Raw genomic sequence first — 16601 nt, 5'->3', positions numbered from 1 at the left:
AAAATAAAACATTCTGAGCTTCCTAATGATTTTTTCTCACAGCATTCTGAGAATAAAATAAGATACAAAAGTACCTGGAAATGAGGAAATATTAGTTCCTGTCCCTTCTTCCTCTTTACCATTCTAGAGGTGTTTCACAGTTACATATCTAACAAGTCTCTATTTTAACAGCTAACCATAAATACATCGGAGATGGGGAAAATCTAGCCCAATGGTTACGGTTATGCTCCTCAGCAGTGTTGCAGCACCCGAAGCAGGGCAGAGGAGCACTCACAGGGCATTTTCTGGACAAAGCTAACTCGCTGGTTATCATCCTCGGGCACCGCAGCAGTGGGATGCAGCAGAACTCTAGGCAGGCATCTTCTCTCTTCTCATGTTCTCATTCCAAATGCAAATTAGGATTAAACAAGACAACAGCCAAAGGCAGAAGGAGAACATCAATTTGTCTTAGAGAATTTGAACCCTGCACTGTGGCAGACGGTATTCAGCACTGGGGCAGGCGGTGAGCAGCACAAACCAACCAGCCAACCCAACAATCCTAACAAAAACAAGAAAAGATAGACAAAGTTGTGGCCCAAATTCAAATGTTGAATTTCTGACAGCTTTTACATGTGGAGCAGGGAAAGAAGAGTAATAAAAAAAATATATAAATATTCAACAAATGAACAAATTAAACTGGCAGAATAAAACAGGAAACCACAATAGTAAATGCTTAGCAGCCAAACACATTTATTAGTCTTTTTTCTTTTTTTTTTTTTCCAGGAACCCAAAAATATTTTGTAGTTATAATGTAAGCAACTGAGTTGCACATAATACAATCATATCTTTCCAAAATAAAATAAAATAAAAAAACTAAACAAAAACAAAAATAAGCTGTTGAAAAGCCCAAAAAAACCCTTCAGAAAACTCTTATATATGCATTACATCATCTCTCAGTTTTAATGAAATGACGACGACTTAATTCCTTATGACTCAACCTGTCACAATCCAATAAAACACCACCCTTTAGTTTTTTTTGTTTGTTTTTGATAATTTTTTTTTTGTTGTTGAAATCCAGCATGAGAAATACAGTACCTGCTATGGCAAAAAATACACATAAAATGCAACTTTTCAGCTTATTTGTACATTAGTAGAGTTTAACATTTTATTGTTTGTTTTTTTTAAGTGAACCAGTGATTTTAAGTACCACTATACTAAAAAGGAAAATAAAATATAGAAAAGGGGGCCCAGCCTGCCATGCAAGTGCACCTCTAAAGTGCCTAGTTTCTGTGTCCATGTAAAACCAGTAATATGAGGAGCAATTTCAACATATGGGAGTTTGATTAAACCTCTATGTTAAAAAAAAAAAAAAAAAAAAGACAATGCCACATCCTCCCTTTTCTCCCCCCAGGCGTCCTTAAATCCCATCATCTACTTTCTTTATTGCCCATCAAAGAGAGAAAAGAAAGCCACCAAAATAATATCGTAAAAGCAACTTCAAGTATAAGAAAAAAAAAAAAACACTTAAAGGTAACTTGCAGAGAGCATCAATATGTGCAGCTGATTAGTCATTTTTACAGGTTTTGTTTCTGCTGACAGTGTCTCAGATGAGAGGAGTTTTGCTGTACCTTCCTGTTACCTGTTTGTGTGCAAAGTTGGAAAGCTGCCTTTGAAAAAATCCAGCCTCTTTTTGATGCCCTTTTCTGCACCTTCTGTCTAAAGGGGGCAAACAGAGACGTGGAGGGAGGAGGAGAGGAGGAAGGAAGCCACAAGTCACAAATAATTAAAATGGTACTTCTCTACCTATCCTCCTCTGCTAGGCCCCCCAGGTCCTCCTCTGTGAAGTGACTCCCATTATTCACTGTTTCCTGATTTGGTAGGATGTATTTTACTATGTAAACATAGCCCCCTAGGATTATGGAACCCAAAGCAGCATTTGTATCTCCATCTAAATGGAGACAGATAAAATAGTCCAGAAACCTCTCCTCAGGTTGCTTTTGTTGTCTGTTTTTTGGTTACGCAAAACAGGGATGAGGTGAGTGGCGGGGTGGGCACAGAATGTGAAGTTATAAGCACATAGTGGAGAGTTAGGAGTGGGAACAGTTGAGCTGTTGTATCTGCTTTTTATTTTTTTCCTCCCAGAAGGGTTTTTTGTTTTTTTAATACCTGTTAAAAATGTTCCTGCACCTTAAGTCATACTGAGATTAAGGCCAAGGGTGCAGAATCTTGTGCACGTGTCTCTTTGAGCACATTCACGGTGCATGCACCATTTTTGATGTCTTCTGTGAGATCACTGCATACACTTTGGTCACTGGTGTGTGCAAAGGGTGGTGGTGGGGGAGTGTCCCAGGAAAGAAGTGCAGAGATCAGCAAAGCCCTTTGGGAGCATTGTATAAGAGATATAAGGGCAGGCAGAACCCATGAGGGATCAGAGACTGATAGAAAAAGGGCCTCCAGATAAACAAAATAAATAAAATTCCAAGGTCAACAGTGCCCAAATCAGAAGGTGGGTGGATAATATGCATGCACTTATAATCAAGCTTCTTCCTTCAAAGGAAGTCGTCACTATACAAGATCAGTGAGATCCAACTGAAAAGGGCTTCTTGACTAGTAAAGGGTTTATCTTAAAGATGGGGGCGAAGGGGGTATCAGTGAAGAAGCAATTCAAAATGATCCATTCCAACCCTGCTTCATGGGTGCCCAAATCTAGGCAAGCAATAGCTGATAGATCCACATGAGCAGCATTTGTTAAAAGCATTTCCCTCTACTTAATGTCAGCTTCAAGCTCATGGAGGGGCTAATGGAAGAGCTGAGGATGCACATGGCTTTCAGGGTGGTTTGCGCATCTCCCTATACAAGTTTCCTCCCAAGTAAGAAATCGGTACATTTCCAGAGCATCACAAAGTGACAAGGCTATGGATTCTACAGCACAAACCGAGATGCCAGGGGCTACATCCCTTTGTGAACTACAAAATGATACTGAGTTACTCAAGGGGTGTATATGTGTGTGTCTGAATCAAGAAAGGTTGAGAGCTCCAGGTATTGTGTGGAGAACATTCTGGAGTCCCTCCAGGGGATGGATCTTCTGGAAGAGAGAAATTCAGACACTTCTCACCCTGGCACTAGATTGCTGGAAGAGATGGCAGCTATTTAAGACAGGGGTTTTTGTGTGTGTGTGTGTGTTTTTTTATTTTTTTTTGAGTTGAAGTCTCACTCTGTTGCCCACACTGGAGTGCAGTGGCACAATCTTGGCTCACCACAACCTCTGTCTCCCGGGTTCGAGCAATTCTTCTGCCTTAGCCTCCCAAGCAGCTGGGACCACAGGCGCGCGCCACTGCGTCCGGCTGATTTTTTGTATTTTTAGTAGAGACGGGGTTTCACCATATTGGCCAGGCTGGTGTTAAACTCCTGACCTCAGGTGATCCGCCCACCTCAGCCTCCTAAAGTGCTGGGATTACAGGTGTGAGCCACCATGCCCAGTCAAGACAGGGTTTACATACTGGTCTGCTGTCACTGTGTGGGAGGCAATGGAGAGAACACCCCTCCACCACAAATGCAAACCCGCTCCCCCAACCTGCTCTGCTCTTTCTTCTTAAACATGAAAGAGTAAGATCTGAAACTTCTGATGGCTTAAAAACAAAAACCAAAAAAACAAAAGAAGAAAACATATTTTAGGGTTACTTTCACAGCAAAGAAAATGTTTTTTAAAGTTATCCTGCTATTTACATGTTCATATTTTAAAAAGGATAATCCACTGATGTCAGAAAGGAGAGAGGAGTTAAGGGTTTACATTGCAGGGGGAAATGTACCTCGAGGTATTATTTTGTGTGAGACAGTTGAAACGTCAGGATTTTATTTTTTGTTGTTGTTTTTGTTTAAAGGCAATCTAACAGATTGGAACCCTGATAAGATCATGCCTGTGCAGCCCTGCACAGGCACGAGGAGACTGTGATCAAGTCTGTTACTCGTTACAGTACTGTGAACGTCAACAACAAGAATTGCTGCATGGAAAACACTGAATATAGGCAGAACAATCTCTTGCTTACGATACCGTGTGTTGCAAATGATGCCTAGACCAGAGCAATGCAGGCGCTATGATTTATCACAGGCAAGATCAACAAAGGAATTGTTAGGACAAAGAAGAGGCTGCATGCAGACCTCTCCTGTCAAAACACCTCGCAGCTCACTGGCTTCATACAGCCTGCCAAACGCAAGGGAAGCAGAGAGAGGGATGGTGAGTAGGGAAGATAAAACTTTTTTGCCTGCCGAGCAACAGCCCTCTTCCCCACAAAGCAGGACAGTTCCTTGTAACTCAGAGTCAGTTCACTTAAACATGATTAAAAAGAAAGAAATATGAAAAAGGAGAGAGGAGGCGGAGTTTTTCAAAACTGACCTAAGATTAACTTTCAGGTCAGCACGCGTGAGGCGTGGTTTCCTGAGCTTGAAGGGCTCTGGATTCAGGAAAGGATGAGTACTTTTTCCAGAGAACACTGGAGCCTGTGGAGTTCCATTGCTACAGTGGATTAACGCTGCACGGCTAGGATCAAGAATCCTGAACCACACTGGTTGACAGGAACTGCCGGCCCCTGGAATTTACCTGGCCATCAGACCTGCCAGCAACAGTGGCAAGAGGACTCAGAGGTCTGTCTCACTGTGCTGACCTCACCACATCGTCTCTCACTCCCCTTTCCCTCCAGGACACGGGGACACCATGGACACAGAAACTGGAGAACAAGGATGCAAAGCTACTCCCGTCCCCTTTCTGCCCTCTCTTCCCCCCACCCTTTGCAGAATGCATAGTTACAATTCACCTTACAACATAAAGAAGCGACGATGACCACATGTGGGACTTTTTTTTTTTTGAAAAAAGAAAAAAATCCAACCTCTTCTTAAATTCAGTATCAAAATTCACATTTGCATAATAATACATTTCAAGGCCATGAGAGAGGAATGAGAGCAAAGCGCAGAAGCAGCATCTCTCCTCCCTGTGTCTTCCTGAACGAAGCTGAAGGAATGGAGCGGGAGGGACTGTTTTCCTCTTTGGGGGAGCTCTGAGGAATCATGGAAATGGCCCTTAGCATTTCTTTAGAAATTAGATATTTCTTTAGAAGATGGGAGTGGGGAGAAGAGGTGAAATTGTTTAAAACATAAGAACAAATAGAGACACTGCAGATTTCTGTGTTCAACTGTAATAGCGCTGAAGAAACAAAACATGATTTCAGATTTTTCTCTTTTCTTTCTCAAACACTTCAATCTTAACTCTTCAAAACCCCTTTTCCTTGTGTGTAATACCCTGTTGGCATCAACAGCAACGTGGTGTGACGCCCATGTAGGAACATAACGGCCGCCTCAGGACAGGACTCAAAGGGTAAAAGTGTGCTGCTCGCTCTGCACACGGCAGAAGCTGGAAAATGCCTTGTTTACATGCGTGAATGTGTCACAAGTATCACCATATTCCAATTCTCCAGTGCTTACAGAAAAACAGAAAACGAAACAGCCACAGCCACAGGAGCACAAACACACACACACAGAAAATCAGGGAATGCAGATGTGTAAACCTGCGCTCTTGGACGAACCTGGGTCTGCGTCGCCTGGGTACCTTCCCCTAACTGTCTCCTCTCCCAAGTCCCAGAATCTCTTCCACTCAGCTCTACACTGTGCAATATTGATGCTAATGAAATCTCAACAGCTGCCCCTGGGACTTCCAGGAGGAACTCTGACTTCCCTAAAGACTTAAGCTGACCGTCTTTCTGTTTGTATCCAATGGACAGCCTCTTCCTAGAACAGACGGTCTCTGTACTCACAAAGGCACATTCAGAAATACTATACTTAATTCCTTAGACAAAATTTAAAAAGGGGGATGGATGATGTTTTAAACACATTTATTCTAAATTATCCCAAAATTTCTGGCAAGAAGTGTCATGCTAAAATGCATCACTTGGTGAGAAACTCTACCTTTAAAAGGTACGTAACTTCTTAAAGGGATTCAAAGGTTTTTGTTTTGCCTAAATACCCACCTTTCCCATTTTTGGCGAACACACATAGGATGTACTGTCCTCCTCTCTGTAAAGCTCTTCTGTAGGGCTAGTCTCCTGGCAATAAGGCCACTCCACTTTGCCTCCAGTCAACTTTTACACCCACCCCTCTGGGAGTTGTACACACCTTTCAGTAGCCTCAGGGGAAGGAACACCAGATTCCGGAGGGCGGAGGGTGGGAGGGAAGGAAAAGCACTTCCTTTCACAGCTCTGCTGCAGCAGCATCATGAGCCACCTCGACAACTGTCTTTTGCTGCTTACTGTGAGCAGTGAAGAGGAATTTCCCTTTTTGGAAAACAAACAAACAAACAAACAAACAAAACCACCATCCCAACTTATTGATATTGGCTAGAAATGGGTCAATTATAATTGGGAATTTATTTCCAAAGCAATAATTTACAGTTTGAATAGGAAGCTGAGGCACAGAGTGCTTTAAACGAACACTATTTACTCTTTATTTAAAACAGAATACTTCTTGCCTATTTATCTGATCTTTCCCCTTCCATGAACAAAACAAGCGTTGGTCACAGTGAAGAACTGAAGACTGAGCTTTTTGCAAAGGCCCTTTGGCCAAGGTAGTACCATTTTTCCTGGCCATGTATAGTTTCTCGTTAAAAACAAATTCAGGTATATAGTTAACTGAAAAGGGAACGATCTAAATTCGGCGAGGCAAACACTGGCAGTTACTGCAACTTTCGTTACTTTTTTGGGTGGCGGTAGGAGGTTACGACAAAAGACTTGACAGCTTAAAAATGACTCAAATGTTAGGGGTACGCCACAATCACTCGGATCTAGTCCTGGTGGCCACATGCATGAGGGCAGTGTGGTGCTGAGCTGCTGGAGTAGCTCTCCACTCCCCGGACCAATGCCCCCCTTTACCACCTCGTAGATGTTCACGGCCTCTTTCTTCAGAGACACGGGGTGGGGGAGGTATGGTGAGCTGGTTAGGGAGGGTCGAGGTCAAATTTTTATTAAGTTATTACTATGTTCATAGATATTTGGAGCTGGTAATTATTTCAAATCTAAAGAATGTCATATTACCACCCCCTTTGTCGAATTTAAGATCAAGAAAAAAAAACAAACAAAACACTATCACTGACAAATACGGACCATTTCTGAAAATACACACACTTTTGGTGCTGGCCATAAACCCACAGACTGTTACCACAGGGTGTGCACAAACTCTGGAAAATCTAGATAATATTCTGTTTTCTTACAGAATGACGATGTCCTCAACAGCAATATGTATATCTGTGTGTTCCTTGACTGTACGGACTCCCTGTACTAGCAGATAAAGAAGTAAAGGGGGTGTGGTGTGCTGCGCAGCAGGGGTTGTAGGTTCCCTATTTTCTCAATGACCATGAGGTCTGAAGACTGACAATTCATTGTATACACACAGGCTACAATATTTTCATCCACATTATCAAGTGGCTTTAGTTGCCCACTCACAGGAGGAAAAACACAATTAAAGAACCAGGCTTTTTTTTTTTTTTTTTTCAGTAACACTAAGAAGTGTAGTTAATGCGTACACATGAAGTGTGACAAAACTTGGCAAAAACACTGGAGAGGAAAGTTTGATTTTTTTAACCAGCTAAAAATGTATCTCACTCCGAAAGATCTTATAGATACTTAAAAACAAAAACCTCACATCTAAAACAATAACCTATAAAGCTTTAAATGTTGAATTTTAACTCTGAGGATGGGGAAAAAAGGGATCGTTTCTACAGAAAGACTCAATTGTTCCCTACTCTTAGAGATGGCTATTACAGTCAAGTCTGCTGAAAACATCCTGTTTACTCTGCAGGGAAAAACAGGCTTGGCATAAGCATTTTGCTCAGCATGCAGACATTTTCATTCTGTTTTAGAGAAGAGTCAAGATGGCAGAATATAAAAAATGAAATTAAAAAGTACACAGCATCTGAGGTCGAAATGGAATCTGGCTGTTAACCCTACAAAAATCACACCCCTCTCCCAAAAAAAAAGTGGTAAAAATGAGTGAATATTTGCAAAAAGTTTAACAGCCCATGAACTTCTAGTTTCTGCAAGATATATGTATTAATAAAGGTGCTTCCAAATTCTTAGGCAGGAGTTTTATCTTTTCCTTTCTCTTTCCTCTTACATACCTTACATACCATGTTCAACCCACAGAAGTTTGGAAGAACCCATTGCTAACTTAATGCTACATTCATGTCAGAAGAGGTGGGAAAATTCTTAGAACAGGAGCCATATTCATAGAAAATCAAGTTACTATAAATAAAACTAACTGGCAATAAATGGATAATGATTTATTGGGGGGACTCTGATTAAATAATTTGGTTTGGAACCTTAACTTGCAACACTAAGTTAACTCCTATGAATGCTGTAAATGAAACATGTCCAGGGTTGGGGACTGAGGGATCAGAGATGTTAACATGAACCATCCATTTCTTCACAGTGTCTCAGAGATCTGAACTTTTTTTAAACACTTAAAGTTAGGTCACGGCGCTGGATCTAATTGCCGGCAGAGGTCCTCTATGTGATGTGAGACACCCCTTTCCCTATTAGTGCTTCTTTTCTTTTGGCTACTCATGTGGTAGGTAGAAACCAAGTTTGTGATGTTCAAGAGATGCACACACCTCTAAGCCACTAATAATCAAGTGTTTTCAAAAGAAGTAACTAGTTAAAAAAAAAAAAAAAAAAAAAAAAAAGGGAAAGCTCAAATTAACGTAATCAAAATGTTTTAAAAATAAACGAGAGGTGATCAGCAAGCCTGTATCTATGCCAGAGTGTGGTGGAAGAGAAGGCGCTCTCACTGAATTTTAGAAGTATACTGAAGTCACCTAACCTCTTAGTAGACATGGCTCTTGCCCAAGAATACCACGGAAAGAGCTCTTCTCTTCCATGACATCCTCACCATATCCTGTTCTTAGGTCACTGCCAACCAATAAAGCAAAGCTCCCAGCAAGTTGACAAGAAGAAGGGGGAGGTCTGGGGGAAAAGGGGAGGAGACAAAGGACAAGAGCAGAACAACAGGAACCCCTTTCTATTGGCCCAGCACAAAGAGACTTTCCAAATCACGGCAGTTGTCACAATTACACACCTGGAGCAGTCAATGCACAGTAACGGAGGGCACAAGACACAGGGAGGAACTTGGCATTCTACGTTATTGAGACATAAGCATATTAACTTGCTTGACGTTTGTTTGTTTATTTTAAATTTAGCCCACTGCCTCTGGGGCCTGTCCAGAACCACTCCAATTTCCTTTATGGGCGAGTATCTTACATCTGTGGAGTGACGAGACCACACGCATACACGTGTGCGTCCCCCTTGCTCAGGATGTCTGGGTGTATGTACGAAGGCACTAAAGCGGTTTTAGAGAAATTGCAGGCAGCAACCCCACCCACTCCCTTTACCTGTCGAGCTGGAGTTTCTTTCCCACTGGGAAGCTTAATGTTTAAAAGAAGCTGTGGTCATGCTTGGGAATTCTGACCCCTGGCCCCAGGAGGGAATACAAAAGAATTCAACATCACCAAAAACTGAAAGGAAACACTCCACATCTCCGGCTAAGGGATGGGGATAATTAAGCAGCAGATCTTCGAAACAGCAATTAAAACAAGCACAACAGTAGCTGGGAGCTAAAAAAGTAAAATCACTTGTTCCTTATTAGATTCTTCTATATTTTCTCCTCCTCCCAAAACAAACGGAGGTAAGACAGACATTCTTCATTAATAGGACAGTCCATAGATAATTTTCCTCTAGTAATGCCTATATTTAAAATTTGTTCCAAAAATTATTAACCTATATTTCCTAACTCTTTACATAGATTCTCAGCAATCCAACTGTACTATTTTACAGATTAGAGTTACTTTTTTTTTTAAGCTGTTGTTTCTTCCTTCCTTCCTTTCTTTTGTTGCTGGGGTTGTGGGGACAGGGAGAAGGGCTCCTTTAAAAAAATAAAAACTACTAGGGGAGATTTCAGTTCGGTCTCAAATGGAAAGGAACAAAGTGATGGCATTCTCATCTATATACACCAAACACTCTCCCATTAAAATACACACAATTTCAAAAGAATCCATGATTGAGCTCTTACAAAGCTTAATCCTTCTCCCATATTTTTAAGATAATGAATTTACCTGTTGCTGCTAAATTGATAATTTTTAAAAAATATTTCTATGTGTTTTAAAATGTATGATCCCCAGTATGACAATAATGTTTGGAGACTTTTCTTTTTACATTTTTTTTTAAGTAAAAATTGTTTAAACTTTCTGAAGTTTCAGGAACTTGTAAAAGTTTATTAACAGGAAAGAAACAGCCATCTCTCTAGGATAAGATACGGTTAAATAAACCATCTTCAAAAAACTGGCTTCCTACCCTAGAATTCCTGAGAATGCTTGCAAATTTTAAAGCAGGAAAACAAATGTTAAAAACAGAAACAAAAAACACTGTTAAATGCTCCCAGAGTTAGTCTTCATCTAAAATATATATTTATATGTATATATATACGCACTTTTTGGTCTTTTTTTTTTTTTAAAGTTTTTAGTTTTTTTTCCCTTTAAGCTTATGATGGAAGAACATTTTAGCTTCTCATGTTTATTTTTACATATTTCAAATCCCTCATTATGTCTTGTAAACAAGAGGGGCTCTAGCACCCGGCTTTCACCGTAGTATCATAAGGAACTCAACTAACCCATAGTGCAGGTCAAGGAACCAACAGGCAGGAGGAGAGGAGGGTGGGGCAGGACACAGCAGTGAACCAAGAGCGGCAGTGGACAGGGTCACCACTGGCTCGCAGGAGCCTTGGGATATGCTCCTGGTCCAGGGACGCTAAGATTTAGCCTTCTCTAGATGTCTGAATATAAGCTGCTCTTCACCTGGTGGTCACCGCACGACAGCACTTTGCTCCACACAGAGAGCAGTCAGTGGGGCTGCTGGAAGGACAGCTTTTGTATGGGGAACAGCGGTGGAAGGGGCACGGTGGTGATTCAAATTGAAGAGCAGGAAGAGGGCATGCTCAAGGCACCCAGCGGGGCCAGGTCAATGCTGCAGACGCCAAGTGTGACCACCTACCCACAGAGGGCTGGCTCATGCAGGCTTGTACACGTGAACACTCACTTGAGTCATGCCTGTCAATCTCTTTTGAGGCTAGGTTTATAATCAACAGGGTAAGCCAGAAGGGCTACAGAATTTCCCATTCTTTGTCTCACAAAACCACTGAAATGCAAATAACTTGTTTTAGGCTTTTCCTATACACACCCACCCACCCACCTACACACAGACACAAGCTAAAAGTCAAATACATTAGGCATTGTTGTATTGTATCCTTCACTGAAGACGCTAAAGAAAGAAAAACTCCCTTGTCCTCAATAGCAGCAAGTTACAGAGGACAGTAGAGGTCTGCTCCCACCAAGGGTTGGAATGGGCAGGTATTTGCTGGTACAAAATGTCGGCACTTTATGTTAAACAGTATAATGCAGACTGGGATGTCCACACAAGTGCTAGCACGTCACCGGCATCCATCCCCCCCACCCTATCTGGTTTTTCCCCCCCTTCAGGTCTATAATTCTCTTCACAATAAGCAGTTTGATACATTTTGATTCCAACATAAGTACATACATGTTGGTGATAACTGTAGATTAAACGTTGCCCCCTGTTCGGCCCAGAGTACTACTACATTGATGCTTAAAAAAAAAAAAAAGTATTTAAATACCGAAATAAAAAAAGCAAAATTACAAGGTCGGGGGAAGAGGTCAAAACCAAAAAAAGGTGCAATACTTAAAAGTCTTTGCTAAGTTATACCTGCCTAAGCAAAACCACATACACAGGAAATACACAACACAGAGAAACGAAAGGAAACGCTTGAAGTACACACTGGTTTAAGAACATTCGTTAAGTAAACGTTTCTGTCAGTGATGGCCTGGTGCTGTAACGCGCCGCGGCCTGGCACAGGTAACGCTCGGCGAGAGAGGAGCAGAGGGAGTAGCTGCAGATGCTTTCAGGAGGCTGCTCACCACTTATTCTTTTCTGTTTTCATAAAAAACAGAGGACCAACCAATAGAAATATGTAACTCAACTTCACCTAATTTTTTAAAGAATTTCTCAAACCTGATCAGAAGGAAAGAGGGAACAAAGTTTTTCTGTTTTTGAGACATCGCATAATCAAAAGCTATCTTCCGTTCCTATTTCAAACTAACAAAAAGGCCTGCATGAAACTTAACAGATACTCAGATGTGCCTGCTGGCCATTCACTTTGAAAAAAAACAGAAATAAACACACAGCTGCTCCAAGAGGTACCTCTTGCTCTAGTTTTTTGGACTTGGCAGTGCTCCACTCTACTGCTAGGTCAAAAGAACAGCCAGAGAAACCCCACATTCAGGCTAAGTTGCAAATGGAAAGGGGCTCCCTGCTTTCATCATTAAAAAGCACTCTGTTCATCTTAATGCAGCCCAATGGAGTTGCTTTAGTAGCAGTGGCTCTCTGGGACTGTGTGTTCTCAGAGTTAAAAAAATAAAATAAAAAGCAGATGGCCGGCCAGCCAGCCTGCAGACTGTCAGCGATGCAGCTTTCTGAGAAGTCAGGGTGGGGCAGGGAGAGAAGGGAAGAACACAGGCACACACACAGAGACAGAGAAGGATGCACGCGAATGCACATGAACACACGTGCACACACACACCAGAACGAGCATGCCTGGGCAGTTACATGTGCCAGAACACACTGGTATTTATCAACCAGCCAATCACAAATTTTTTCCTTTTTTTTTTTTTTAGGTTTTTGTGTTTTTGTTTTTAAAGTGAGGCTCCGTCAAGTCTTCCCTCCCCCCTCCCCCAACAATTCTTTTGAATTTCCCTCCCTCCCAAACATGGTAGACCTAAGGACGGAAACACACCCAGTGCAAACAAAGTTAAAAAGCTATTTTTTTTTCAGTATATATGTTTCTTAGCAACAACTTCCATATAACATGAAAAAAGTGAAAAACTAGAAACTAATTTTTTTAATGTTTTTGTGTTTAAATTTAAATGGTATGTGTACTTGCTTCACATTGTCTTTCTAGGTTGGCGTTCATGATTCAAGTATTTCAAGAGTGATATGTTCTCTTTTTGGATTCATATTCCAAACGAAAAAACTGAAGTTATAAGGGAGGCAACTATGTGCTCAGACAGTCTGTCAATGACCCACCTTTTTTTCTCTCCGTTTTCTTTTTTCCTTTTAAAAATGTATTTATTGCAAGTTGAAAAAAAAAACGAAAAGGTCAAGTTAGTGCTGCTGCTGTTCCAAAAAAGGTCACGAGGTCAGAGTTGAAAGTTCTAAGTTCAGATTGAATCCGACCCTCCTCCCAGAAGGTCACCAGGTAGTAAAGGAGCAGGGCTGCCCATCCTATGGGGATCTTCCACCGTTGGGACTCCCCATAAGCTAGAAGAATAGTTTGGGGGCCCCCACAATGAAGCGCCAGCAAGATCGGCCCCACTGCTGCCACCAGCGCTGCTGCTCCACTGCCCGAGCCCAGTGGACCCACCGAAAAGATTCAGAGCAGGTCCCACGGGATCTGACTGGTTCTGGCCGGTCTCCAGCGACTGCCACCCCGCGGCTGGCGCACTCGGGGTTGCTGCAGGTGTAGGGGGCTGAGCTTGTGCCAGAAAGCGGCTGACTTCATCATCAGTGGCAAACTCAGCAAGGATGGTAGTGTTTCCCAACACACACCTGGAAGAAGGGAGGGAGAGAGAGCTATGGATCTGAGGAAAATCCTAACACACATGGAGGGAGCGACTGCCCAGTCCTTGATATTCAATGTGCGGTCCTTTGACTAGAAGCTGCCATATCCATGAATGCTTTTTAGAATGCAGAGTCCAAGCTCCAACCAAGGCCTCTGGGTCCAGAACCTGTATTTCAACCAGACCGCCAGGTAATTGAGAAGTAATGATGTAAAGCAACAAGGCATCACCAAAGCTCAGGATAACCAAGGACTACTAGAGAATATTCTGATATTTCTTGGTGTATGGAATGTATATATTCTAGACAACTTAGCTATCAAGAAAAACGTGTGTGTCTGTGGGGTGCTAAGAGGGATCACTGAACGGGCAGAGGGCTCTGACACTGCAATGGTAGATACCTGTCATTGTACATTTGTCCAAAACCATATACTGTACAAGGCCGAGAGTGAACTCCAATGTAAACTACAGACTTTTGGTGATAAGGAGGGGTTCAGCAATCTTGATAAATGCACCACACTGGTGGAGGATGTTGATAATGGTGGAGGCTATTCTTGTGTGGCAGCAGGAGATATGAGACAAATCTTTCTATTTTCCTCTCAATTTGGCTGTGATCCTAAAACTGCTCTAAAACAAAATAAATAAAGCCTTAGATAAAAAGGAAAGAAATATATGGTCTCTTTCTTCCCCCACGTGAGTTACGAGGCAAAAGATCAAACCCAAAGCATCAAAGCAACCTGGCTTCAGCCCCTGGAACTGCTGCTCTTTCTCAGGGGCTCCTCGCTGCCTGAGCCTCCTCGTCCCTGGCTTGCAGTGTGTCTGGCTTTCTGTCATGGCATCTGCAGCCAAGGGCAGTCAGCTCTTCTCCGTCCACCAGTTTGACAGTGGCAGGGAAGGGGATGGGCAAAGTCTGATCTAGCGCCACTTAATTTAAGCCAAGACCCTGCCACCCACCAAGACCACAACGCTTTGTCATCTGCAAAGAGGCTGGAGTAAGCAGCCAGATTCTATTATGAAAAACAATGGCACTTTTATTAGCTGTGTGTTTTTTTTCTTTTTTGAGATGGAGTCTTGCTCTGTCACCAGGCTGGAGTGCAATGACGCGATCTTGGCTCACTGCAACCTCTGCCTCCCAGGTTCAAGTGACTCCCCTGCCTCAGCCTTCCGAGTAACTGGGACTACAAGCACGCTCCACTGTGCCTGGCTGATTTTTTGTGTTTTAGTAGAGATGGGGTTTCACTACTTTGGCCAGGATGGTCTCCATCTCCTGACCTTGTGATCTGCCCACCTCGGCCTCCCAAAGTGCTGGGATTACAGGCGTGAGCCACTGTGCTTGGCCCTAGCTTTGTTTTATGTTACTTAGGATTTACTCACTACTTCACAAATTATTTACATTTGGAATTCTGAAGACTGGCCTCTGATATATACAGGACAATCCAAGCTTAGGTGGAAAAGACCTGGCACCTCCGCACTCAAGACTTGCAGATGCATGTGTGATGGTGCCATTCTTCCTGTATGTTCTGGTGCGTCTTTAATTCAGCAGCTGCCGGAATACTCACGGGTGCATCTTCATGCATGTTTGTCTACGTGGGTGTAGGATCGAATACTCACATGTGCAGTGCAGTTTGGGCCTTGGCCGCCTCCTGTTTGGTGCTGTATCGGATCAGGGCAGTGCCCTGGGTTAGATTCAGATGGAATGTCAGCAGTGGGCCATGCTGCATGCAGATCGTTCTCAAGGTTGACCCATCAATCTAAAGGAGTAATGACATTCATGAGATAAAGACTGGAGGTGGGGTGGAAAAGGTAAATTTTAAGATATTCAAAGCAGTGGCTGAGACCTAGTGGGCCCATTTTGCAAATCAAGTTTGCATAAATGAGGCTCAAAACAAAAGCATATGATTCAGCCTATGGTCTGTTTTAAGAGATAAACACGTGCGAGTGTTAATTTGTAGAGTCAAAAAAGGACAGAAATGAGATGGTATCCACATCAGAATGTAAGTTAACATTCTTAGCATCACTGCTCATGTATTCCTCTGTAAAGAGAAAGACACAAACAAGAAAAGCACTACTTAACATCTGATTATTGAAAATGCTAATGGCTGACCTGGTTCACAGCTTATTCCAACACTGTCTGACCCTACTTCGCCCATCTCTGCCTACTTCTCTATGTCCTGTGTTGACATCAGGCATTTTGACCAAAGGCTGTACTCCTCACCCCAGTTAGACTTTCACCACTTAAGATCTTCAGTGATTAGGGACAATTTTCCTAATCTATGAGTTGGATGAGCAAACGTATTCACTCTGATTAATTTATTTTGCATCAAGATCTTTTTATTATTTATTTTTGAGACAGAGCCTTGCTCTGTTGCCCAGGCTGGAGTGCTGTGGCATGATCTCGACTCACTGCAACCTCCATCTCCCAGGTTCAAGTGATTCTCCTGCCTCAGTATCCTGAGTAGCTGGAATCAGAGGCGTACTCCACCACTCCCGGCTAATTTTTGTATTTTTAATAGAGACGGGGTTTCACCATGTTGGCCAGGATGGTCTTGATCTCCTGACCTTGTGATCCACTCGCCTCAGCCTCCCAAAGTGCTGGGATTACAGACATGAGCCACTGCGCCCGGCCTGTCAAGATATTTTTTTTTTTTTTTTGAGGCCGAGTCTTGCTCTGTCGCCCGGACTGGAGTGCAGTGGCCGGATCTCAGCTCACTGCAAGCTCTGCCTCCCGGGTTTATGCCATTCTCCTGCCTCAGCCTCCGGAGTAGCTGGGACTACAGGCGCCCGCCACCTCGCCCGGCTAGTTTTTGTATTTTTAGTAGAGACGGGGTTTCACCGTGTTAGCCAGGATGGTCTCGATCTCCTGACCTCGTGATCCGCCCGTCTCGGCCTCCCAAAGTGCTGGGAT

General features: G+C 42.7%; 1 protein-coding gene across 11 annotated transcripts in view; it reads right to left on the bottom strand.

Annotated features, from left to right (window-relative positions):
* Positions 1 to 759: 759 nt before the first annotated feature.
* TNRC6B (trinucleotide repeat containing adaptor 6B) overlaps positions 760 to 16601 on the bottom strand; it is a 289062-nt gene continuing 273220 nt past the window's right edge. For 8 of the 11 annotated variants that reach the window (XM_026448456.1, XM_026448463.1, XM_026448457.2 and 5 more), the window contains 2 exons: positions 15308 to 15447; positions 13301 to 13688 (listed from right to left, as the gene is read on the bottom strand). In XM_026448456.1, coding sequence (XP_026304241.1) covers positions 13301 to 13688; positions 15308 to 15447 — 528 coding nt within the window. Of the gene's footprint in view, positions 13689 to 15307; positions 15448 to 16601 lie in introns of all 11 variants that reach the window. The other 3 variants (XM_026448465.1, XM_026448460.1, XM_026448464.2) reach the window with 2 other exon arrangements.

This window comes from Piliocolobus tephrosceles, chromosome 19, assembly GCF_002776525.5.
Source record: "Piliocolobus tephrosceles isolate RC106 chromosome 19, ASM277652v3, whole genome shotgun sequence".
Taxonomy (NCBI): Eukaryota; Metazoa; Chordata; class Mammalia; order Primates; family Cercopithecidae; genus Piliocolobus; species Piliocolobus tephrosceles.
This window is presented reverse-complemented; position numbering and strand designations above follow the sequence as displayed.